This window comes from Gallinula chloropus (genome assembly GCF_964237585.1).
Source record: "Gallinula chloropus genome assembly, chromosome: 14".
Taxonomy (NCBI): domain Eukaryota; kingdom Metazoa; phylum Chordata; class Aves; order Gruiformes; family Rallidae; genus Gallinula; species Gallinula chloropus.
The window spans coordinates 15213086-15240058 of NC_140099.1; the positions used below are offsets into that span (position 1 = coordinate 15213086).

Consider the following 26973-nt stretch of genomic DNA (forward strand, 5'->3'; position numbering starts at 1 on the left):
GAGAATGGAAGGCACTAGCAAAATGAGCATACAATAAGTCTATTACAGGTTTGAAGCCTGAAATTCTGCAAGATTCATTTGCACTTAAAAGGCACTGTGAAATGTTGAACTGTGTTCTACTAAGTAACTAATTATGGTTGTAGAATAGTCCTATTAGAAAAAAATAGTCGGTTTTCCTAGACTTAATGCAGTACTGGACTTGTAAAGCAATGGTCTCTCCTTATTCACAAAGGATGCCTTTTTTTTTTTTTAAACACAATGTTTCTTTCTGAAGCAAACCCATTAGTTAGTCATGAAGTACACTCAATTTCAATTTCTGTTCTTCAATAATGACTTGTCCTGTTCCAGTACTGAAGTAATACAATTATTTAAAATCTTAAGAGAACAAAATATACCTCCTGAAGGTTAAAATGGAATGTTGTAATTAAACTAATCTGCTATTAGTTGTATCTTACTGTAACACCAGTGTAAGTATCATCAGGCAAACAGCTCATATCATTACCAATAATTAGTCTTGGCTATCTCTGTATAATGTTTGGTTTATATTAGGAGCAGTGATGCAGAAAAAGATTAATACAGCTGTTAGCTACAATACCTGGAGTTTATTTTGCCCAGTGGCATTACTTGTAAAAGACTCTTTATCTGTCGGCTGGCCATTCTATAATGTTACTACTCACTAAATCAACTGAAGTGAAGCTGGGACTTTGGTGCAAAAGATAAATGGTATTGAGATATGGCTCAAACGTGTCTTCCACATAGTTCTTCCTTCCCCTGCAGCTGATCCCGTGTTGCTGGAAGACTAGTAGATGGTGCAACCTCTTTCTAAGACCGAAAAAAACCCCCACTCCAGAAACCCAAATCAGTTTTAAGGCTTACCAGCCTATTGTGGGGTTAAAACCTAAAATTCAATAGTAAAACACAGTACAGCTGTAGTATGGCATTAAAAGTTACTTTGATTCTTTCTGTGTTACCATACCATATTATATTTGGGTTTTAACGAATAGGTGTTTTGTAACTTAAAATAGTTCTGAGTAGTTTTTAAGAGCATGAATATCAAAACAACCCTGTAGTTACCCTTACAGCATTCCTACTTCTCTGCAGCTATGCAGCAGGACCTTATAAACCAGTTTCATAAAGAACAGGAATGACCAAAGAGCTGATTCAAAGAACAGCTGGATGTGACATCTGTATAATTAGGACTAGACCCTCAGACACGCAGCTCTTTAGAAACATGCTGAAAGATAACATCCATTCTAGAGCCAGCCTCCCGGGCACGCCGCGGCTGCCTGGTGCCCGCAGAGCGGGACAGGCCGCGGGCTGAGAGACGGCCGGGCCTCCCCGCCGGCCTCCCGGAGGGGGCTGGGGCTGCGTGTCCCCTACACGCCGCCGCCATCGCTTCAGGGGCCTCCCGGGCCGGCCTCGGGCCTGCACCAGCTTGCGGAGCCCGGGTGCTCCCCGGCACACGGAGCACTGCGTTAGAGGCGGGGTGCGGAGCGCGCTCTGAGCGCCACAGAGCCGCCTGGGGCAGCTGCCCGGACCAGGGCGGGGAGGGCGCGGGGAGGAGACGGGGTTGCTGAGGAGTGTCCGAGCGAGCTCGGGCACCTTTTTCCTCCACGTTAGCGCCCGCTCCTCTGCCGGGGTGTACGCGAGTTCAGCCCCGACCCGCTCTCTGCCGGGGTGTACGCGAGCTCAGCCCTGACCCGCTCTCGTCGCCCCGCTGTGGGGAGCTGCCGCGGGGCAGGCGAGGCGAGGCGGCGGAGCCGAGGTACCGCCGCAGCCCGACAGGGGGCGCCGCAGGCGGAGGCCGCCTTCTCTGCAGCGCGGCGCTCCAGAGCCGGCGCGGCCTGCGGCGGGAGCGGAGCCGGGAGGCCGCGGTGGGAGGGGAGGGGGCACGACACGGCGGGAAGGGCCGGGACCGGGGCGGCGCGACCATGGAGATCGGCACCGAGATCAGCCGCAAGATCCGGGTGAGAGAGAAGCAGCCGGGTCGCTCCCTCTCCACCCGCGGCAGGGGCCTGTGACCCTGCGTGTGGGGGGCAGGCCCGGCCGATGGTTTAGGTGCCGGGCTCTCCGGCCTCCCCTCAGGCGCAGAGGTGGCGGGGCGCCGCGGCCCCGCACCGCCGCCCTCGCTGCCCCCGCTGCCCCCGGAGGAAAGATGGGGCGAGGTCGGCGTTACCGGGATCTCCCAGCGGCGGGCGGCCTTGGGCTTCGGGGCTCCCCAGGGAGGAACACGAGCAGGAGAGTTGTTGTTTTGGAAAGCGGAATCGGGGTCCTACCGTATTCGGAGGGCAGCTGCCATCTCTTTCCCGGAGCTGGAGTTCTCGCCCTGCAGCGGCCCGCCTGGGACGCAGGCCCGGAACCGGGGGCTGCCTGGGAGAGGGAGCAGCTGTAGCCGAGCATTATGGTGTTAGCCCAGGTCTCGTCAGCTGCTCCCACACAGCAATCACAGTTCAAAAATCCTGGCAGGTCTTTTCTGGCTGAGTCGGGAATGATATTTTTTCAAACCACCCAGGATTCGTTTTCTTTGCGCCTTATGAGCCCGGATGGTCTCGGCTCAAAATAGGACGTCTGGGACTTGGAGGTTGTTTGGTAGCGCCAGGAACTGGAGCATAGGAAATACGGTAGACTGTGAGATTGCTGGCAGTTTTTAGTAGTCTGCTGCCGGTCCCTCACTGTTCCAACGTTTATACCACAAGCAGGGAAGAGTAGGAAACATGTTAAACCAACATGATCTAACAATTAATGAGAGAAACTTTGCTAAGCTTCCGTTTTGCAGTTAGAAATACTTTGTTTCTCCATCCCTTAAATGCTATTTCATTATTTTTTAGGGCGCTATAAAAGGAAAGTTGCAGGAGCTGGGGGCTTATGTTGGTAAGTTTTATCATGTGTTTAGCAGTCTTCTTTAGGTTTGTTGTTGTTAAATAGGAAGCTATCAGCTAGTTAACGAGACTGCATATTATTACTTGTGTTACCTCCTTAAACGTGATAAATTATCTGAAGTGCTGAACTAGTATGAAAGGAAAAGACATGCTTCACAAAATATTTATAGTCTCAGCAGTACATGGATATTGATGTACGAAGAACTAATAACAGTCTGAAGGAGAAATGGTGACAAGGGATTTGAAAGAAAAACTAACAATGTGTCTGTGAATATTTAAGGAAGATGCTTTGAAGCCCATGGTGAAACATATAAAGCAAATCCTGTGCAAATATAGCAGCAGTTACCTGTGACTCTTCTGAAACAGAATCAGTCTTTATTAGGCATCTTTTTAACAGCCTTTTGAATTTAGGATGAAGCATTTGTCATAATCAGGAGGAAGGACATTAGTGTAAGACAGAGATAGTCTGACTGTTTTGGGAGGTGGAAAGGCCATGTTGAAAACATGCAGGACAAATCTGCAGAATGTAAGGAGGAAAACTTAAGAGGTACATTAAACTAATGCAGATGAAACATATGTAACTGAATTGTAGAGGTGGGGTGAGGTTTTATTTTTGGATTGTGAGGACAGATGAGCAGTATGAATGTCTGCAGTTTGGGTTTTTTTTTTTCCTGAATTCAGGTTTAAGTGGATATTGCACTTAAGAGCAGCTTTTTGACAGAAGTAAAAGTTGGTAACTTAACACAGTGTTCTGTTGGAAGCAGAATATCTGTCCTGCAACTGCCTTGTCGGTGATACTACTTGGATTTCACGTGAAGGAAAGGAATTCAGACCACAGTTCAGAGATCTCATGAGTCGCATGACCAAGTTCAAACTTTGTAGTTTGATCCTGAATTCATCTTATTCCCTACTTAGAGGGCCACTTTATAGAATCAATAACCTGTACAAGCTGGCATCCTGAACTCAGAATGTGCCAAGGAACCTTGTTGAGAATTTTTTCATTGTCAGGTCATGTGTTTCACCTTCCTAAAAGTTGTCCTTTTCAGTAATTCATTTTTGGGTTTTTTACTATCATACCAGGTTTCAGTTTTTCAGCCCTTGATTCTTTGTCTGTATTTTCCTCCATTTCTGTAAAAAAGCCTTCTTATCCCTGATGCTAAGATGCTGGTAGAGTACTAGTGATCTTTGATTCCAACTATGGCTTATTATTTTTTTCTGGTTTTCTTTCTATTTCCTGTACTTAGAAGGAAGTTCCCAAGATCAGCATGCAATGTCTGCACTTCTTAGCTTCTGAAAGTCTTTAAATAACTTTGTATTCTTTATCACCAAGTTTGACTTCCCTTGGATTCCTTTTTGTTTTTAAACTACTGCTTCCAAGTTTATGTCATTTTTCAGGTTTCTTTTCTTGATTAGCATATTTTGGACAACTTTTCAAGTAATGTTTTTCAAAAAGTCTGTTAAGTCACTAGTGAAAAACGATTCTCCATCATTCTAGCCTCTGTGAGCAGAAGCCATGCTTTTGCTTCTTCTGTAACTGCTAATTCTTTTCTTTCAGAAAGTCAGCTTCAACCAGACATGTTGAAACTTACTTGTTGTGTAGAACCTAACAAAGGAAAAATTCATATCTTAGAAGCAAAATAAAGATAGTTAAATATTAATCAACTATCAAAATTTTCAAAAGGCAGTAGTTTTGATACAGTCTAAGTTGGCATAAGCCAACACAGCCACTGAGAGAAGCAGTCATTTTCTTTCTTTCCTTCTTCTACCACACTGTTACAAGTAATTGTGCTACCTTTTGTTTTTATCCATGCATAAAGTATCTTCTTGATCTTACGTTGAACCACATGAGGAACTGATGGGGTTTAAAAGTAGCTTGTCTGAAAAATAAAATTAATTCTATGTTCCTAGATCTGTATATCCATCCATCTATTCATCATGGGAAACTTGCAGTTTACATTCATTTGTGTGTGTGTGTGCTTTTTTATTTTTTTAGGGTTTAGACTAGGCACATGTTATATCAGAACACTTAAATATTTGATAGTAGAGTGCAGGTCCAATGTATGAATGTTATTTCTAGGGTAGGGTCCAGATGAATTGTTTACAGGGTACACAGAGAGGCATAGAAAAAAGGCAAAGAGTCTTGTTTTGACCTGGTTTTGATGTTGTGTACAGACTTGATGACATGAGTACACCTGTATTGGTGCCTTGGTTCAAATTCATAATTTGAAGTGGATTTCTCAGCTATCTTCACTTACTGTTAATATGTTCATGTCATGTATTGGAGAGCATGAGGTGCTTGATTAAACCAAACTGAACTGTGTGCTCAAGAAACATACCATTGTCCTTAAGCAACAGATGTGCCTTTCGGTCTTTCAGACTAGACCAGAGCTGGGCTGGAGTAGAAGGCTGAGTACCAAACTGCCCAAACCCTTCATGTATTACCATCAAATTCTGAGCACCTTTCTATCCAGTCTGAGGAATAGGTGTACCCTGTGTGAGCAGTCCAGCCAGGGAGTGAATTTCTTGCTGTGTATGGAATTGCACACATTAGGCAGTTAGAGAATTAGACTCTCCATGTTGCTGGGGTTTTGTTTTGTGGACTTGGTTGGTTTGGGTTTTTTTTTGGACATGGAAAATCTGGAATTTAATACAGTTTTGATTTGAGTAATACTTCTATCAGAAAGGGAGCTTTACCTGTTTGGCATTTGTAACTAAAGAAAACTTGCAAGGATAAGCTGCTATATTAGGCAATATTTGAAGTGATATAAATTGTAGTTGGTGTTTAGTGTTCAAGTAAAAGGATATAGGCAGCAGAGTGACATTCTTTTATCTTGTCCTTTATGTGTTTTATTTATTCATATTTTAAATACTTTGCTGTTCTCTTTGCTTATGCTCTTGTGAATTTGACGATCTCTTATTTCTTGCTTATAGCTGAAACTTGTATTGAAACTCAGAGGAAGTATTGCTAATTTGTTTACCTAATCCTCTGCCTGCAGAGTCTTTATAGTAAAACTGGAAAAAAATCTGTTTACATGCTTAAGGATGTTTGCTATATCTTTTATGATTTATTATACCTTAAACCAATATATTTCTCTTTCTATTAGATGAAGAACTCCCTGATTATATTATGGTTATGGTGGCCAATAAGAAGAGTCAGGAGCAGATGACAGAAGATCTTTCCCTTTTCCTTGGAAACAATACTGTCAGGTTTACTGTCTGGTATGTCTGTGAACTACTTTTCACCCTTCTTAAGAGTAATCAGGACTGCTTTCTCAGTGAAACCTGAGAATTGAAGAAGTTACTTTTTTTCCTGTTGTGCAATTTACATTAATCAGAACTTTTACTTTGTGGGTCTAATAAGTAAGTTAGTATTAGTCTGTCAACAGGTAGGCTATTGCAGTGGTTATTAAGTGGCAAAGGACTGGAGGGCTTATATTCTTTGTTTGCTCATGAGTCCAGTCCAGTTTTTGAATGAAGCACGAGATGCTCAGGTAACTGAGGGCCATATGTTGATGTTAAAAAAAAAAATACTGCAAAACCCACTGTGAGCAGGAGAGTGTTATTTACTCTAGTTAGATGTTAAATTGTTCTTCACAGGCAAACTTTTCTTTTACACTAATAGTGCTTCACATTGCTGTGGTAGGGGAATTGCTATATCAGGACACATGAGCAGTGGATCTAATTATGTATATCATCTTTGGCAAGGCTTAGCACCAAACGCTTAGGTATTCCCACCTCTCAGGCTATTTATTTATTACCACTGCCCAGCTCTACAAAACAAAAGTAGAACCCCAGAATTGTTATGAACAGGACAATTAACAACAGATGACCCCTTTTCTAAACTCCTGATAGCATGGATCAGTTTATGCTATGCTGCCTGAAAACTGTAGCCATTATACGTCTCTGGCATTTTCTAATTTACACTGTAAACCTTTAATTAAGGCCATGCTTCAGGGTATTCAAACAGATATTTCACTCCAGAGAACCATCTTGCTTTCAGAGCTGTGTAGTTTTTCAAGTTAATTTTATTTCTGAGTCTCTAATCTAATGCAGCTTAAAGGAACTTTTTTTTTAAATGTAAATTAGAAAAATACTTCTTTCTGCTTTTTCAGTTTCCTTCCTTTGAAATTTTCATACTGACTGAATACATTCACTCCTAGTATTTTTTTTGTATGTGATCAGTTAGGTTCCCCTTTATTTGGTAAGGAGCTTTTGTGCTATTAAATTGCAGAGAGAGACATTTTAGAAGCTGGATTTGTCATGAAACGATAAACATTGACAAAAAGTGAAAATTTACTCCAGCTATTACAATTCACTGTTTAAATTACAATTAACTATTTAACTGATGGATTTCCATGTGACAGTGGGAATGCAATTAAGTGTGCACTCCTTATTTTAAAAGTACATAGGCACTTTCATTCTTTGTTCCCTCTTGTGGCCTACCTAGGCAAAGCTTTTGGATTTCACTGTATCAGTAAGTCATACAGTTGTGTTTCTCATAGTAGTTTTAGGAATCAAACAAATTAGTGAGATTTACAAGTTGATGAGGGTAACTCCAACACTAGGTTTTCAATGGAATCCTGATATATGATAAGAAATAACACAATAATATGCGGCATAAAACCCTTTTATGGCTTTTTAAATGAAACTAAAACCTTTCTGAAAAAATAAGGTAGAGAAGGGAAACCTTAGGTGGGAAGAGAAATCAAGATTTATATTTTGTTTAATATATATTTAGAACTGAAAATTATATATATATCAATATTATACCTCCTGCAGGTTTTGGCACCTGCTTATATTCCAAATATAGTGAGTCTTTAATCTCAATTCAATATCCACATTTGCTTAAGTGTACAAATTTGTTGTCAGTGTTTTATCAGGTAATGAAGTAGCTACAGCTCTGAGCAATCTAGTTAAAGGTGTCCCTGCTTACTGCAGGGGGGTTGGACTAGATGGCCTTTAAAGGTCCCTTCCAACCCAACACATTCTGTCATTCTGTGATACATATTGGTTAAAAGAAGTACAGGGAAGAAGATGAAACCTGTGTGATCAGCTATAAGAGGACTGGTGGAAAAAGAGTTAAATAGCATTGTAGTGGAAAGTTTTATATGTTATTATTTTCTTCTAAAGGCAACTCAAAATGTTTACTTTTCTAAACATTGTGCCTCTGGCTAAATATAATACTCAATAAGGTCTGTCTTCCTTGGTTTGCCTCTGGAGCTGATAATTTGGGGTCATCTGGCAAAAGTTTCACAGCAACTCTGTGCAGACCTAGCAGTCCTCTGGTTGGCCAACACTTCTTCCTCTGAACCAAGTGTCAGGTCACAACTACCCAGAGGTCAGTGTGAAAACTGATATGCATCAGGAGAGCTAGGTTGACAAAACCTTTAAAGAGTGCTCTAGTGAAAACTCACAAGGAGGTGAGTATAAGTCATCCTTATACTCACATGCAGTCCTACTTTTCAAAGTTTTCAATATGTATTTGCCCCTTAACTCCATTCTGTTACATGGTCAAAGTGACAGAGGTGCCAGTGATGAGTTTGAATTCTAAGTAGGATATACTTAAAAACTTGTGTTGGGATTTTTCTTTTCTTTTTTTTTTTTTCCTCTCACTGTAGTGTGTATTTATTTTAGAAAGCCTTATTATTTTACAGCCTTTTGATTTTCTGTATTGCTTCAGCTTGTTGCTTTTTTCATAGGCAGATAGCAAGTTTGGTACCTTGCTGAACAGAGCTGGGCTTGTTCAGCCTAGAGAAGAGAAGGCTGCGGGGGGACCTTCAGTCCCTGAAGGAAGCTTATAAACAGGAGGGGAATCAAGTTCTTAAAAGGGTAGATAATGGCAGGACAAGGGAGAATGGACTAAAGCTAAAGGAGGGAAAGTTTAGATTAGATCTTTGGGGGAAGGTTTTTACAGAGAGAGTGGTGAGGGGCTGGAACAGGCTGCCTTGAGAGGTGGTGGATGCCCCGTCCCTGGAGGTGTTCAGGGCCAGGTTGGATGGGGCCTTGGGCAGCCTTGTGTAGCTCCAGGCCTGGAGGTTGGTGGCCCTGCCTGTGGCAGGGGGGTTGGAGCTCTATGATCCTTGGGGTCCCTTCCAACCCATGCCATTCTGTGATTCTATGTTTTTGCTCACCAACATGTCTTAGAGGATGTTACTGGTATATACAAAGCATGTTGGAAGAATCATGAGTATGTTGAATGCTGTGAGTTGTGCAATGTTTAGGTTTGTATTTAGAATTACATTCAATTGGTCCTTTTAAAGATACTTAAGTCACACCGTTGATTGTAGAGGAAGAGTGGAAAGTACTGGCTTTAATGATGTAAACCAACTCAATGCCAAAAGTAAATGATGTGATGAATACCCTCCGTGCCTGTATGAAGAGTCACTGGTGAAAAGATACGTAAAGCCGTGCTGTTGAGGTTAAACATATGTCAGTTGATAGAAAGTGAAGTCTTAGATAAATTAGATGCATATTATGGGGAGGAAAGGCAGTTGGTTTCTGAAAGGTGATTATTCTTAATATAAGTTAACATTTTTTTCTTTTTTCTGTTTTGCTTCCTTCTCTGTCCCCCATCTATTTCAGGCTCCATGGTGTTTTGGATAAGCTGCGATCTGTTACTACTGGTGAGTAAGATAATTAATTTTGAGTGAAATAGATTTTCTGTGTAGTGCATCTAATGGGTTTCAAAAATGACCTTAGCTGACTGTTTTGTTAATTTTCAATTTATATGGTCTTTTGGGTCCTGACATTTTAGAAAATTGCTTTATATTTTGAGATAAAGAATTTATTTCTGAGTCCAGAATTTATTTCTGTGTGTTTCTTGCTGATGTTTTCATCTACAACAGCTTTTGGTTTGTGGTATTTTCAAATCTGTGCAATGTCTTGTTTGCAGTTTCTTAGCTATGTTTACTGCAAAGTCTGTATTACTGTGCTTTGATGTAAAAAATAAAAGGTACCTGTCTCCACAGAACCACCTAGTGTAAAATCTTCAGAATCTACTATCTTTGAGAGCAACCTTCCTTCAAGCAAAAGCAGCTCGTGTGTGAGTGATGAGAGGAGGCGTGAGGATATCTTGCCACCCCTTACAGTCTCCAGCAGTCGGACCGAAAGAAATGATTCAAGAGTTTCCACTAGCTCACAGGAGCAAAGGAACACTGCTTCACGGTAAAGCTGCTGGCTGCTAACACGGGTTCAGGCATTACTAGTTGTGTGACTGTGATAGCCATTCTGAAGAGCACAGATACTTGGAAATATCAATGTAGTGTTGAAGAGTATGGAGCGTTGGTACAATTGGTTGCATAAAAAGCCATTAAATCATGAATTCAGTTCCATTTATTTAAGCAACAGATCGGCTTAGATTAATTAACCGAACTGAAAATAGTGATCAGTGTGTTAAATTTGTATAAACAATAGTATCTAAATGATTCTTCCCTGCTGGGGAACAGTTCTCATTTTCAGAAGTTTACTTGCAGATGAGTTAATAGTTGGCAATTCCTTGTTTTATCAGGCAGTCCTCTGAAGACGGTTCAGCATCCCGCTTAACATCTACAGTCAAGCCTTTGAGGGAGCTGTCACCTTCTGAAGCTGTAATCGACATCAAACCTGAACCAGACGATCTGATTGATGAAGACCTGAACTTCGTGCAGGAGAACCCTTTGTCACGGAAGAAACCTATTGTAACTGTAACTTACGGTTCTTCTCGTCCTTCCGCTGAAATCTACCGGCCGCCAGCTAGCAGGAGTGCAGATGGCAATGTACATGTACACAGATTGTCACAGCAGGGCAACTTACAGGGGAGCCGGCAGTTAGACACGCAGAGCTGCAGGTCTTTGGAATCAGGCCAGCTGTGCAATCCAGAAGCATTTGGCAGCTTAGCAGAAAGTTACAGACCCACCTCCAAACTTAGTGCCGATAAAGTAGGCAGTGAGGTTAGTACGATCCAAGTTGCTGCAATATTTTACACTGCCTAGGAGCCTCAGGGACCACGTACACTTCCAGTGAAGTCTTGACCTCAGACGTTGAAAGACTTCTGATGCAGATAGCAGTAGGTTTGGGATTTCATTATTTGGGTCCACTGATAAGAAAAGATTGCATAGTTTACCATCATCACCTGACAGGTTGCTGCATCTCAGAGTTAATTAGCTTCCTTTGGAATGTCACCTTGCTAGAAATTGATCCTTACACTAGTCTGAAATCAGAGTTCATACGGCAGAGAAGGTAATTAATTCTGGTCGCGTTTTTCTCTGTCAGATTTTCAACAGGTGTGTCTTGAAGGGTAGTATGAATTAGTTAAGTGAGGTGGGTGTCAGTCTCTTCTCCCAAGTAACAAGTGATGGGACAAGAGGAAATGGCCTGAAGTTGTGTCAGAGAAGGTTTAGACTGGGTATTAGGAACAATTTCTTCGCTAAAAGGGTTGTCAGGCATTGGAACAGGCTGCCCAGGCAAGTCATTGAGTTACCATCCCTGAAAGTATTTAGAAGAGGTGTAGATATGGTGCTTGGGGACCTGGGTTAGTGGTGGACTGGGCAGTGCTAGGTCAGCAGTTGGAGTCAATGATTTTGAGTGTCTTTTCTAACCTAAACTATTCTATGATTCTAGTTTCTGTGGAAAACCCTCCTTTTCCTATTGATGATGGATAAATTGACTGAAGTTTTTGACTTTTTTCTTCTCCTTTTCTTAATGCTATTTACAGTTACACTTTAATGATATATTGAAGTGTAAATATGTCTGATTTTCATATTCTCTAGTGCTGTCACTTGTTTCTGTTGACAGCACAGTAGTCCTACAACTTGAGTGGAAGTTCTCCATCTTCTGGCTAAAAGTAGAAGTGCAATATTTTCTTTGCTGGTTTATTAATATGTTTTATACTAAATGAAATGTTTTGGCTTCTCTGTTGTAGGAAGAAAGCTCCAGGAAGAGACGGTTGCCTGTTGTAAGCTCAGTAGTCAAAGTGAAAAAGTTCTGTAATGATGGGGAAGATGAGGAGGAGGAGGAAGACTATGGATCACGAACAGGAAGCATCTCCAGCAGTGTGTCTGTACCTGCAAAGCCAGAAAGAAGGTACTTAAGATCTCAGGGATTCGGTAGTGTTTCCAGAATAAATTTGATTAACAAAAACTTTGGAAGCTGAGGAGAAGAGATTGTGGTTTTGAAAACTGACAAACAAAATTCAATAAGCTACTTTTAGATTCTTTTTTTTTTTATGGTTTGACTAGATGATCTTGGAGGTCTTTGCCAACCTTACTGATTCTCTGATAATTCTGGGTGAGATGCCTGTTTATACAATCCTTCTTCCTTTGATTCTTAACTTGTTTTTATTATCATACATAAGCTACAACAGAATGTGAATTTTTGCACTACTTTGGTAAAAGTGTACCGGCAGAAGAAACTGATGTTGGCATAGTTCAGGCAAAGTATTTAATGGGGTAAAATATTTTTTATTTTGGGAATAGTTTTCAAACCAATTATCAATTACTCTTAAAAATACTTTTTTTGAAAGGAGAGGTTTTAGCTTTTTTTCTGCTCCTTAATTCTGTCTGAATGTTAGGTGTCAGCCAATGTACATCAATGGTTTATATTTCAGTTTATTTTGTTTTCAACAGGAAAAACCTTTTAGACTAGGGAAGATAAAGTTCTGCTGATCTACGGTGCTAGCTTGTATGAGATTTATTGGATTAATCTTCAGTACCAGAGTACATTTGTCTGATTTAAACTTTCTTATTGCTGATGTTCAAAAACAAAGCTTCTTTTTTTTTTTTACAGCTAATGTATTTCTGGTAGAGTCAGTTTTCAGCTGGATCTTACTCCCCAGGGCAGGTCCATGATTTCTAATGCCAAACAGAAACACAACAGGCATATGAGGGGCAGAGAGGGGAGGAAACAAATGACAGAGTTCATGCCTTTGAGATGCAGCATAGTTTTACAGCAGCTTAAGCTGGAAGGTGAAATCCAGCCTCTGGGCTTCCATTTTTGAGAGCATTTTGTGGATCCTCATCCACTCAAAGAACAGATTATTAACAGGCTGAAAACAAATATGGACAGAGTGATTTCAGATGATGATTTCTATTAGTATTATGTATAACTGTGTTAACCTGTTGGAATATCTGTATTTAACATGGATGCAGTTCTTGTTGAAATTCATGTACCATTGCTTTTTTGTTTCCCTTAGACCTTCATTGCCACCTTCAAAACAGGCCAATAAGAATTTAATACTGAAAGCAATCTCTGAAGCACAGGAGTCGGTTACAAAAACAACCAATTATTCCACTGGTAATTAGCATTATTTTTGTTTGTGCTATGCTATGATATTTTCAAACTCTGTTTTACAAAGATAGCACTTAGAGAGAAAACAGAATGTTAAATAGCATTCCCTGCCCCATGAATATTCCATAAATCCTCAGTGATGAATTCTGAGAATATAAACCAGGGAGAGAAGAGTTAATGAAAATACATTAACCAACATACTAAGTCTGCAAAGTGTGTAGATACAAAATAGCTGTGCTAGAAGTATTCCCCAATTGGCAGTTACCAAGGGGAAAGTGTTCAGAATTAGGCAGGTTGGTTGAGTTGTTGGGTTGATCTTTGTTCCCCTTCTGCACTCTCCTTCCTTCTGAGAGGGGAGGAGGGAAAAGCCAAAAAGGAAAAAGCAGGATGTGCTGGATACAGGTTAGAGAAGCGCGAACTAACAAGCAACATACCGACTGATATATCAGTGTTTATTGCCTTTAAACTGTGAGGCTGCAATTTTAATTCAGTGGTTTTAAGTACTGAGTTGTAGTTGGTGTAGCAACTGAGCAGTTAGTTGCCTGTGTGTAGGCATTCAGTTCTCCTAGCTGCTGCAGAAGAAGGGCAAACCCCAGCGTTAACCTCTCGTGCTGTCATGTCGTGGGGTGTTGTTAACCCTGGTGCTGTCAGAAGGAAGCGTTCCTTGCACATTGCCAGGGAAGGAGCATTCGCTGAACTACCTAAACCAGAACTTGTATGCATCTTGAGCAAGACTGGGAGCTAGCCAAAATCTCTGGCCTGCACTCTCTCAAATCCTGCAAGCTAACTGCAAGAAACACCTCTCTTCCTTCTGCATTAACGTATTTACGAAATGGTCTTTGTGAGCTTCTTCCCTGGTTTTGTGTCGTTACTTGTGTTTTCAGGGTTGCAAAGACAGAGCTAAAGACATGAGGTGTGTATGGAGCTTTCTGTGTTCAGAGGCTTGTGAATCGGAGATGTCTGTGCGTGTTTGAAGTGGGATATAGAGCGGGCTGGTTTTAAGCCAGATTCAATTGTATGGATGACTAATAAAGGTCATTGCCAAGCTTAGAATTGAAGAAAAATTAAGGAAGATTAGTTCTAGTAAACTGCTTGACTGCTTTGCAAATCTGTTTCATACAGTCAGTGAACTGCTCTTTTGCTGAGAGCAAATAATGTAAGGGCAGCCAAAGCATTAAGAGCTTGTCTTCATTTTAGATGGTAAGCAGAATGAGCAGCTTGTTAAGAAAAGAGGTAGGAGCACTGGTAGTCCTAAGTTCCGATGCCTGCACAAGGAGTGTCTGTGGTGGGAGAAGCAGCAACACAGGGAACAGTACTTTGAGGTGATGAAGGAAGCTCTTTCCTGTGTACCTAGTAACATGGCAGGAAATAGAATATAGCCAGAACATCTTAAAATTAATTAAAAATCTTTATTTTTAATACTGGTGATCTTGCAGTTTGACTTATCAGCAGGAGAATATTTCAGTGCAGAGGCCAAAAAGCATTACTTTGTATAGCTCATCACAGAGGTGATTTGTGAATTTTATTTTTAAATTTTTTTTTTAAAGTATTTTGAATGGAATATGGAAATCAGCTAATTTGAAATACATAGGTAAAGCAAACAGTGGGATAGTAAATGATAAATCCAGGACTGAGCAATACCTTGTCGCTGTATGTGTCAAAAGGTGAGTGCTGATGTGATGTTCAGCCAAGGGGAGAATATGCTTAGCTTTTCACAACCAGTTCTGATGTCCTTAGCAGAAGGTCAACTGTTGTCCTGCTACCCCCAAATTCCATGCTGCAACTAAGAGAAAGGTGGCCTAAAAGAAAGGAGGTTGTAGTGAGGTGAGTGTCAGTCACCTCCCAAGTAACAAGCGATAGGACAAGAGGAAATTGCCTGAAGTTGTGTCAAAGAAGATTTAGACTAGGTATTAGGAACAATCTCTTCACCAAAAGGGTTGTCAGGAATTGGAACAGGTTGCCTGGGCAAGCCATTGAGTCACCATCCCTGGAGATATTTAGAAGACGTGTAGATGTGGTGCTTGGGGACCTGGGTTAGTGGTGGACTGAGCAGTGCTAGGTCAGCAGTTGGACTTGATGATCTTGAGAGTCTTTTCCAACCTTAAACATTCTAATTTCTACTGCCATCAAGTTTCATGTTCTGTTTGCAAGCACCTTAGCAAAGGGTGGCAGGCACCATGTGAAAAGCATGCATGGGTGCTTTTATGCTTAACTCACATTGAATAGCAGAGGCAAAAAGCAGGGGCAAAAAACCCTCCCTGAAATCCTTCTAGATGGAAAGTAATTCCCAGAGTCAACTGTAGCTTGAGCATGTCTTGAAAAGTACTGCTCTTTTGTGTCATAGCTGTTCAGATTTCTGAAATATGAGTGCTTTTATGAAAGGTGGAATTAAAAGGGATTTCAATACCATAAGAAAGTACTGAATTAATTATGTGTAGAAGTGGATGAATGAATACTTTGCTGGTGTCACTCTGATCCTTCTCATGCTGTTTTGTCTTACAAGCCAATGTTCTGAAGTGCCACTTTATGCACATGCATGAATGTGCTTTCATACTAAGAATTTTACATGTGGGTGAAGATGGGTTTTGTGCAAAGAGATGTTTAGTGTTTTGGGGATTGGATCTCTGTGTGTGTGTGTGTGTAGGAATTTGTTAGAGTTATTTTAGCACCATTTGTGAAAAAATAGTGCTGTTGTGTGACTGGGTTGTATGTAAATGATTTACTGTTGTTTCTTTATTTAAAGTTCCACAGAAACAGACTGTTCCAGTTGCACCAAGAACTAGAATTAGCCCAGAAGAATCTCAGTTAGAAGTAATCCATGTGCAAAGCAGACTGCCTGCTCTGAGTTCTCAGCTTCAGGTAGAAGAGCCAAAGGAGCAGACAGCTGAAGGAATTCAAGGTCATCTGATAATATTCTTTAAAAATTTATACCAGGGAATGTCATTTTGTAACAGGCTGAGCAGAGAAAAGAAATGCTTCTGATTTTAAGTCAGTGTTAAAAGTTGCATGTCGAAATGCCCTGAGAAGCAAGAAGCTTTATAAAGCATGGCTGTAAGATAGATACATGTATCTACACATACACACACATGCACACACATAGACAACCTCAGAGGAGATAATCAGTAAGCAAAGGGTGCCGTAGCATTCTGGCATATTACTGAAGAATAATTTTCCATAAGGAAATTCAGTAAGAAATCCATTTCTATTGGGATAACTTCTCTTTCCATTTTTTTCCTTAATATCTCATAGGAGTAATTCTGTCACAAAGTTTGTGTGAGAGAATTAAGAAACAATATTCAGAATAATTTTGCGGTTTATGAAGTATCAGAAGGTTCTTTCTGATGTATTGTTTACAGACAAATAGTTTTTAGTGTGTGTGTGTAAATACTGGAGTATTGCATTTGCTGTTACAGGACAGCTGACGCCAGCAGAACTGTATGAACAGTAAGCTTTGGTTTTACTTAAGTTGTGAAACTCCTAAAGGAAAATGTCCTAACATTTAAAGGCAAAGAAAGTATCTTTTCAGCATAATTTTGTTAGCAAGACAGAAATACCTGTGTTTGTGTGTTAGTTACAAGGAATCACAGAAGTAAGGCAGTGAAAAAACAGGTCTATAAGAACTTAGTTTACTCTTGCTGAGTGTTCAGATGTTTAGAATGTTGAGTAAAAAAAATCTTTATTACATCAGCTCATGGTCATTGTTAAGGAATGGTAAACATTCACTAAAAATATCAGTCTCATTTCCTCATATAGATGGATTTGAACTTTTTCTGCCAATATAAAATAGTTGAATTTATGTCTGTAAAGTACATTTAAAAGAAGAAGCTTTACCAGTCTTTGAATAATGAACAGAAAATATTTATGCTACATATTTTTGCACTTTTGCCATTGAAATGGAAGTAACAGCTTGCTGTAGGAAACCAACAGCAAGCAAAATAACGCTTTTTTCAAACCCTAAGTTAAATGTGGTACACTGCTACTCTGATTTGTTTCACCTCTAAGACAATCTAAAGTAATCCCTTGTAGTTAGCTCCTTTCCTCTGTGTGTGTTCTCTGAATAGTCAACACCTCTACAAATAGGAGGAAGAACTTGGTCTTTGTAAGTTGCCATTACCCACAGACCTTGCTTGTACCGAGCAAAGATTACGAGAAAGACCCCCGAGTCTTTCAGCATTTGGATTTTGCCCTTTCTGAAACAATGAGAAAGGGTTTCATGACAAGAAGAATGGCTTTTTCCCCCCCTCTTTTGTTAGAAGTGAGGAGGTTTCTGTTGTGTGATTTGGTTTTGGTTTTAATCAAAGGAATCAGATGAGTATGCTTCAGTTCTTTATAGCTTCATTTTGACATGTCGTAAAATGCACTTCTAATTACTGTTTTTTAAGGAGCTGAACAGAAGGAGCTATCTTCTCGGCTCCAAATTGATCCTGTGATTGAAGATACCTTGCAAATGACTCAAGGTTAAGTCTTGTGATCTTTTATTTTCAAAATGAACACTATTGGCCAGTGAAAGTTCCTTTTCAGTTTGGGATATCTAGGATTTTCTGGTTCCTAAATCTCTACGGTATAAAAAGTGTTACATCAGTAGGTGTTCAAAGCCTGAGAGATTTTAGGTATGTGAGGAGCCCCTTCAGTGCTGTTTTAGCACAGTCATTCCAGTAACAAAGTTTCCTGGTCTGGCCTAATATGGTCTGTGGCTCCTGTGGAATTATTCCACTTCTGTGGAATTATCAAGGAAGTAAAAATGTTTTAGTGGAAGCTACTAGTGAGAAATTACCCTGAAATTAAATAAACTTAACTTACCAGCCATGTGAATTGATATTTAAATATACGCTGTAAGTTAAAGAGTGCAACTACAACATTATTTTTCTCTTTCCTATACAATTTTTCTCCCAATTCAGATTACTGTGATGCAGAATCTATGGTCCACACAGATACTAGGTCATTTATTCTGAAGAAGCCCAAGTTATCTGAGGAAATAGTGCCACAGAGTCAGCAGTTGGGAAAGAGGGCCACAGAGGCAATACGAGTACTCTCAGGACGTCTAATACAGACACGGTAAAAAGTTATTTCTTTTAGGACTGTTTTTAGTCAGAATGCTTGTTTGTAGCGTAGATGGAATCATTTAGTCATACTTGTGCTGTGTCAGGTCAGTCAGAATCTGTGAAATCCTGGAAAATTAACTCACATTGAATAGCAGAGGCAAAAAGCAGGGCCAAAAAACCCTCCCTGAAATCCTTCAAGATGGAAAGTAGTTCCCAGAGTCAACTGTAGCTTGAGCATGTCTTGAAAAGTACTGCTCTTTTGTGTCATAGTTGTTCAGATTTGTGAAATCTTAGTTAAGTAATAAGTTTACTGAAATTCCCTTTATGTTTGTTCCTGTTTCACCCTGGGAGTGCATTTCTAAAGAAATGTCATGTAACGCAGGATCCAGTGTGGTGAATCCTGGGCACGTGGTGATGAAGGCAAACGAGCACATACGCATGTAGCTCAGTACCCATAAACCAACAGGTGGCATGTGGGACAAGGGGCTTAAGGCTCCTCACTGGAGAGTTCAGCCAAGAGAAGTTTAAGGTTCATGTCCACTTCAAATGCTGTGTTGTGGGTGTTTTTTCATTCCCCCAAAGGAACAATGGCCAGTGCATAGTCATTTTCCTAACTTGTTAAAGGCCTTGATAGATTCTGCTACCAGATTGTTCTGAGCAGCTTTTAACATAAAACCACGTGATGAACTTCATCACTGTGAGCTGCTGTGTTTGAGGAACTGTTAAACAGCCTGTGTTAACTAAAAGTAACACCAACAACGAACAAGCAAACCCAAAAGGATAACCTCACAGTGTCACAGTTGAAATCTGATACAGGAGAGTGGTAAATTTTTGCATGTGAACAGGTCGGTTTTGGAGTGCTTGGACTTGAGAGTTCTGGCTAGTGATGTTTTTAATGTGTGCTTTTTTTTCTTCTCTTCTTAAAGGCTGCAGTTGCGTTCAGCCTAATTTCATAGAGAAGCAAAGTTTATACCATTGCTGTTTGTCAAAGATGAGGACTCCATAGTGTTTCTAAATGCCAGTCAGGAAATCCCTCTGGTGAAGTGGGTGTGACAGTGGGAGATTGGAGAGAACATGTTTTGTACTCCCTCTTCCGTTTGACTGCTGTCAAACACAGAATACTAGGGTAGGCTGATCTTTCGATCAGGCTGAGCATCAAAGCTCTTTATGTCAGTATTCTAGTTCTTTCTTCCTGGTCCTAAAAACTTGTATGCCCAGTGTTTCATAACACCCTGCTCAGTGGTTCTGAGGAAACACCTGCTTTGTGTGCTGAAAGGTTTGTGATTCTATCAATGGTATTTACCCTCACTTTATTGGTCTCAAAGCTGTAAATTCCTCAAAAGATTAGTCGCATTCCTGTATTTAACTGTGCCTGTAAATGAGCTTTCAGATCTTCTGTGTTGAGCAGAATGAAACAAATGAGATGTACCTGCCAAATTCTCAGTTAAACACCATTGACCCCTGTATTTCTTACTAGTGCTTCAGGGAGACTAGAAGGCAGGCAGGTGGCTGAAGGTGTGTTACAGCATGACTCTCCACAGATCAGCCTGTGCTACTTGCGGTTACTAGTGCAGCTGTTTCTCCCACGTCAGGAAATGTATTTTTACTACATTTCTTTGTTTGATAGAGACCAGCTTACACAGCCAGAGAAACCTGCTAGTCCCAAGTTCATCGTGACACTGGATGGTGTGCCCAGCCCACCAGGATACCTTTCTGATCAAGAAGAGGAAGACATGTGTATAACTGAAGGATTAAAGCCGGTTACCCCAAATATGTGTGCAGGCAAAGGACTAAAAGGCCTTCGAGCACAGCAGATGCAAATTGTAACCAGGCAGCTAGAGAGTTGTGATGGTAATTATGCTTACCAACGGGATCTAATGTTAATGTGGTGGTTTGACTGTGGATAGAACTCTTGGATATATCATTGTTGAGAAAGCAAAGCGATGGCATTGTTCCTCAAATTGGAACATTCTTTAGGCAAATGAAATGTGGTAGTTCAGTGGGGCTGTATCTTTAGCAGCCTTTATCTTGGTAAACCAGAGCAGCACAGAACATAGGTAATTCTCCCTGTTTCTCAGTCTTGTGAAAATTGGGTGGATTTTTTTCTTTTGAAAATGTTGTTCATCATCTTTGCCAGAAACCTGCACTTCTGGTTGACTGTTACTGTTTGTCCACGTGCTGATAGACAGGAGATGTTGTGGTGAGCATTTTGCCATACCTTGAACTTTTTTTTTTCCAAAAAAAAATCAGCTGGTATTAATGTTTCTGTCTAGATTGGTGACATCAAAAGGAATTGGTAGAGTCAAGTTGCTAGCATTTCTGAAAGGAGAACTTAAACAGTTTATATTACATTAAGATATGTATTTTCAGGGTGCTTCTGAACAATGCAGGGAATTACGCTGATACGGTGTGAAAAATATAGAGGATATTGTGTTCTCATAGATCTGTTGAATACTTGCTTTAAGGTCATGTTTGGATTTGTAATTATTTTTTTTTTAGTTTTCTTAGAAGACCTTTATTTACTCTGGTAGTGGTGCATCCAGATTTTCTGAACTAAATAAAGAATAATAATTGATGCCATACAGAGAACTCTTAAATTTGATGGCTCCCATTGTAACTGCGTGATGTTAATTATGAGAGAGCCACGTCCTTTTGGTCCCACTGTCTCCAGACTTACTGTGCATGTTGGGCAGTCTTAAAGAAGAAAGGAATGTGTTATGTCCATTGGCACCTTTTACTGCTACAGTGAAATACCTATCAGAGAACTGCCCTTGCAGACCTGTGCTTTTACTAGTAAAGTCTCTTTCCCACTCCCATGTAAAGCTATTTGGTACAGGGAAGTGTTGCTGAGAGAGTGACTGCTCTGTCAGGGATTCTCACCTGATTAGCTGCCTTAGTCAGGAGCAGCACTGGTGTGATTGACCTTCACACGGATTCAGATCAGTGTGGTCATGATCAGTACAAGGCACGTGGTTGTACAACCGGATAGCATTACTTGCCTTCCCACATTGCAAGGAGGAGGCATAAATGAGGCTGAGGATGAAATGGAGCTGGAGCGATTGTGTCACTGGTAAGAACAGAGAAGTCAGCCTAGCAGTCCTGGAAAGCTTTGAGAAGCCAAAAGTGTAGGCAGATTTGGGAATATAAGAGAACAGTGTAGGTGTATAGGCTTAATTGCCTGACTTTGCAGAATGAGGTTTTACAAATAATATTAGGTAGGAGAAAGTCAGGAGTCCCAGGTTCCTATCAGACTAGTGAAGGTATTGAATCTTTCAGCTTGGAATTTCTTAAAATACTTTTTGGATTGGAGTCTGAAGTGAGTGTCTGTGAAGTGAATGTGAAGCGAGTGTGTCTGAGCAAATTACACAGCAGAGATTCCTTTTCAGCATGTGCCTCCTACTAAAAAATCATATCCAATTGGTGTAAACATTCATTTTTTACTTTATCCCTTGAAATAATTTTCTAGACCCAGAAATACCTTGGACAAAGGAAGCATCGCTGTTATTAATGCATGGCTTAGCAGAACAGTTGTAACTAAGGTTTAATTGAAGAATCATTGTTCTTGTCTCATGGAGATCTGGTTTGTTTGACTTTCACTCCTCAGTTTGGATTTGTTTATTTTGCTTGTAAGCAGTTGCCAGTCCAGCAGTATGACTTCTTTCACTTTGGATTTTTGAAAAGTTTCTTCAGATTGTATGACTGTATGTAAATTTTTAGTCATTACTTTTTTTTCCTCCTCATTAATAGAGGCTTACCAAGACTTGGGTTTAAAAGAGAGAGAGAATAGGAAATACTATGAATTTCAGTTCTGTGTACATCAAGTTGGATATACAATCATAAAGAACCCAGCATGGGTTTTTTTTTGTTTCTCTCTCCTTTCCTTCCTAGTGGATATGGAACAGTTAAGTATGCTGCAGAAACAGGAGAAGGTGCTTGAGCGCTGCAAGTACTGGCCTGCCTGTAAAAATGGGGACGAGTGCATGTACCATCACCCCACACTACCATGCAAGTGAGTAGCACAAAGCTCATCTACTTCACACCTCATATTTAAGGTTCAGCTTACTCCTGAACTCTGCCAAGCCTGAGGTGGTTCTGTTACTTTCTGGAGGGAAGGGGTATCCACAGGGAAAATGAGCACAGAGCTGTGTGTACAGGCGGTGTGCTAGACCACAGTGCCTGCTCGGGGGGAACGGTGACACACGTGCACAGGCCCTCTTGTACTTCTGGCTTTCCTGCACAACAGCTGCTTGGGGATTCTGTTCCAAGTACAGGCTTATGACTCAATTTCTTTTCCCTCAGAGCTTTTCCTAACTGCAAATTTGCTGATAAATGCTTGTTCATCCATCCAAACTGTAAATATGATGCAAAGTGCACTAAGCCAGACTGTCCTTACACTCATGCTAGTCGACGAACCCCCCATCCGCCTCCTAAACCAGGTGAGCACCTCTTGTTTTCTGAGCTTTAACTGAAGGCGCTGAAGGGAAAGCAGTGTTTTGGAAGCAGAAGCTGACAGTGGCTTGCACAAGCAGTCCCTTCCTCTGAAGGGATTTACCCGCATTGCAGCTTCACTCCAGTTTATTTGCTGTACCAAGAGCTTGTGGCACAAGCTGAAAACAGAGGCTCGTGTCTTTGTATGAACATTTTTTTCTTCAGTGGCACCGTAGGAGTTAACTTTATGTAGTGATGAGGTGATGTTCAGAGATGGGGTTACCCTGTGAAGGCAATAGCTTTGTCTGGATTACTGATTGGTGCTCCTTTGGAGCCTTTGACCAGTGACAAGGCAGAGGGGCTTCACTCCGCAGAAGTCGCGGTCTTTCAGAAGTGGTTTAGCCCTTACTGGTGGTACAGTGGGTTGTGTTACTGTGGGGAGGCAGAGCACATGTGCTCACCTCCTGTATCCCTTCTGCAGCTCCTCAGTATCCCAGGGAAGCGCACTGCCTGCGCTTCTCAGCCTGGCCAGCCTGAGCTCTGACAGGCTTGCTGCTGTCTTAATGCAGCGCTGGTGTTTCTCAGCATTGCCGTGGCCCTGCTGCCTTCTGTGCTGAAATGGTGAAGGACCAAGGCTAATGATGGCTACTGACAGTCGTGTTCTGCCCCGGGATGAGATCCACTCGGTGCGCTGCAATAGGCTTCCCCTGTTTCTTGCAGAAACGGGGTGTATTGTGAGTGCAATTCCTTGTGGAAGAGTTGATCTGTTTGCATGGAACTGTATTGAAAAAGCAACCTGTTCTGCTCCAGGCTCACTTCCTGTTCCTTTCTTTTCTACCACCAGCACCGCTGCCCACACTGTCTATATCCTCCAGTAGTCCGCTGTGCAAGTTTTTTCCTGCTTGTAAGAAAATGGAATGTCCCTTTTACCACCCAAAAGTAAGAATTATCTCCTACCTCTTCCCTTCCTTTCTAGAAAGATACTTGAAATAGTCTCTGAGTTGGGAAATGTCACCAGCAGGTCACGCTTTTTGCTTTCACTTTTCACATTTTGCCTCAGAAATAGAGTATGCAAAAGCTGTGACTTAAGGAATTTCCCAAATTGTGGTTGTAACCTTTCCACCAGATGCTCTGGGGAGTCCCAGGCAGGCAAACAGCTGTAGCATTCCCAAAACGCTGCCTAGTCAGGATGCTGGGGGCGCTGGCAGAGGACATCTCCAGCCTATATGGAAGGAACACTCTTCCTTCAGATGTGCTGCAGCCCACACAAACTCTAAAGCTGGCCTAGGTATCCTGAAGTATATTAATGTAATTCCTGTGGTACAGGAGTTTGTAAGAGGGGGCTGGAGAGTCCTGTCCTGCATACTCTTACAGCAGTAAGGGTAGTGCCTTTTGAGTCCTGGCCCTGGGGTCCCCAGCACCCTGCCCCCAGGTATTACCAGCCAGATGATTCTCTGGCTTTTGCCCTGCTGTTCAGACGGTGCTGTGCCCCGCTCCCACCTTGTATGCATTGGCCTACCGGAACCCAACTGGGTAAGCTCCTAAAAGCAAAGGCCTTCCCCTGCCAGCGCGGTGGCTGTTCTGGGGCATCTGACCCACAGCCCTTAGCCCTTCTCAGAGGATTTCTGCCAGTCACTGGGCTGAGCCAACGGCACCAGCCCGTCAGCTGCCGGTTCTGTTACCTTGCAGCTGTGTCACGCAGTATCACAGCTCCGTATGTACCACAGCGGATGGTCGCTTGTTGAGGAGCTCAGCCAGCCTCCCCTTCTGAATCGCTTTTGGTTTTAGCATTGTAGGTTTAACACCCAGTGTACCAGGCCAGACTGCACTTTCTACCATCCGACTGTTGCTGTACCACCACGCCACGCCTTGAAATGGACTCGAACTCAAACCAGGTGAGACACTTTTTGGTTTGGGGTTTTGTTTTAATCTTACTTTTCTTGGTTAGCTCTAGAGCGTATGGTGTGGCTGATGGCACCAGTGTCCTTTTAGTCACGGGATAAATGCACATGCAATGAACGACAAAGCTTATATGAAGAGATACCTGTTGTAGGCCTGTTACCAATAATGTTGTTCCTGTTAGAGAGAACTCTGCACTGTTGGTTTTCAGTAGCATAAACATAAGTAGTATGATGCTGTGCTGAAAATCAGGCCAAGGCACCAGGGGCCTGACCTGGGCATGGAGGGGGTTGCTGAGTTTATTTGAATAAACCTGAGACTCTGCCATCAGCTGTCCTTTGCCATCGGTTTGTCAAACATCTGAGCCCTCTTCCACAGAACGTCGGGCTGTTTCTCTGCCTGTTTCTGGCTGAGTGGCTCCTTCCTGTCACCTGTCACTCTGTAAGCCAGAGCTGCTGTCAGGCCCTGCCCTAAAGATGGCGTGAGCCTCTCGCTCCCACTGACCTCATCTGCAGAGCTCTGGCACTTACGGGGGAGGATGCAAATCAGTTCCCACCTCATCCTTACAGACAGCAGGATTGTCACTTACCTGAGTTGTTTTCTCTTTCCTTCAGTGAATGATGACAACCCACCTTGGGACTGGCCCACCCACCTTGGGACCGAGGTCGGACCCATTGCCTCTTTCGGACAGTAGGAGAAAGGGAGATCAACCCCCCGGGGCGTTAGAACAACTCATGCATTTTGACCTTTTAATATACATTGTTTTCATAAAATGAGGTTGATTGCATACTTGAAATGTCTCTAATTTTCCAAGTTTGTAAGTTTGAGCAATTTTACATTTTTTTTACACTGTAAGAGGAAAATGTCTGTGTAAGAGAAGTTTTACTTTGCGTTCCATTAAACCTTTCAAAGCACGTTCTGCTTTGGTGCTGTTTGCGTGGTGTCTCCTGCCTAAGGTCAGGCTGTTCCAGGGGTGACTCCCACAGGCAGCGGGAGGTCTCGGGGGTGCGTTCGGCTCAGGCTAGAACTGCGGTCGGTTCAGGAAGTGTTTGGTATGGCAGAACCACTGGCCTCCCAAACAGCGGCTGAGCTCCTGGTCTGCTCCCAGGGAGGAACAGGTTTGTCTCTGGGGTGTCTGTTCCCCATAACGGCCATGCCCTCCTCCTGCCTCCTCAGGTAGGGAACACACAGAGACAAGGGAATAAAAACACTGTGTGAGCAAGAACAGTGAAAAGGTAGTGACAGTGCCTCTGTCTGCAAAGCCTGGGAACTGAGATGGGGCTTCACCTGGAACTGAAGTGGGCTGGATGCCTCCATTGCCAGCAGGGAGAGAGAAAGTTCCTGCCTGCCTCCCCCTCTGAAGGGTCCATTTTCTTCCCCACACGCCTGATTGCTGCGTGTATCAGTACCAAGGTGCCGGTGAGGGGGTCACAGGTGGGGGCTGAGCACAGGTCCACTGTAAGGATGAGGAGTGGGAGCAGCAACATCAATGCACTTTTTTTTATTAAATCTTTTGCATCTTTCGGGGAGCTACATTTTCACAAAAATATACAAAAAAGAATTTCTTTTTACAAATATTTACATGTGATATCAGAAAACAATGTTAGCTACATCTTTAACCTCAGAGTTGACAAATATAGTCTTGAATTCTGAAACTTAACACTCCAGGAAAGGACTTTTTTCATATTTTTTTTCTGAAATAAAGTACTCAAAGTTCATATTCAAATTTTAAAAAATCTTAATTCAAAAATCTGACATTTAGTGGTTTGTTTATATATATATGTATAGATATATATTTTAAATAAACAAAACATACAACATTGTCACAGGGATTAGATGTTCATGGTGGAAACCAAAACGGAGTACACGTAAGCCCATGATCCTCACCACAGTAACACAGGACCCTACCTTTGGACTAGTTTAAAATACCAGGGTTTTTTTTCCATTTTTTCTTTTTTTTTTTTTTTTGCTAAAGCCAGAGGAATTATCTGACACACTCCATAGTGAAGCACAACAAAGCTGAAGAGACAACTGGGTTTTAAGCTTAACTGCAGTAAAATGTATCACCTAAGGTGACCCGATGGGGAGCGGAGAGGATGGGCTCTTGCGCTGCATGGAGCGGCGCAGAAATGGGTTTCCAGACAAGAGACTCCAAATTACATCACTTTTCTATCGAGCTTCCCAGTGCCTTCGACAGCTGCCCTGTGCGGGAACCGCTGCCACCGTGAGGCCATTTCCCTCTCCAGCGGGGGACAGGAGGCAAGAACCTGTAAGGGCAGCAGAGACCTAACGCTACCTCCTCTGCTGAATTTCAGCAACTCCCGTGTTTTATAACCTGCTGGCCAAGGGTGAGCCTAAGGGGAGCTGCTGCTTCCCTCTGCCGGAACAAACAGAAAAATACAGTGAACAAACCAGGCCACGAAGCTAAAAGTGAGCGTGGTGTTAAAGGGAACAGGTCTATT

At 41.9% G+C, this 26973-nt stretch overlaps 1 protein-coding gene across 2 annotated transcripts; it reads left to right on the forward strand.

The window, feature by feature from the left end:
* The first annotated feature begins 1901 nt into the window (after positions 1-1901).
* Positions 1902-25438, forward strand: ZC3H14 (zinc finger CCCH-type containing 14). Of its 2 annotated transcripts, XM_084270461.1 has the most exons (17): positions 1902-1967; positions 2829-2871; positions 5984-6098; positions 9462-9502; positions 9848-10043; positions 10387-10633; positions 11779-11939; positions 13048-13148; positions 15886-16041; positions 17525-17599; positions 18041-18197; positions 19812-20035; positions 22073-22193; positions 22484-22620; positions 23457-23551; positions 24401-24507; positions 25126-25438. In XM_084270461.1, exons 1-17 carry the CDS (start codon positions 1932-1934, stop codon positions 25130-25132), a joined length of 2019 nt encoding a protein of 672 aa, XP_084126587.1. In that variant the 5' UTR covers positions 1902-1931; the 3' UTR covers positions 25133-25438. The 2 variants fall into 2 exon arrangements, with proteins under 2 accessions (XP_084126587.1, XP_084126588.1); XM_084270462.1 differs by lacking the exon at positions 17525-17599.
* The last annotated feature ends 1535 nt before the right edge of the window (positions 25439-26973 follow it).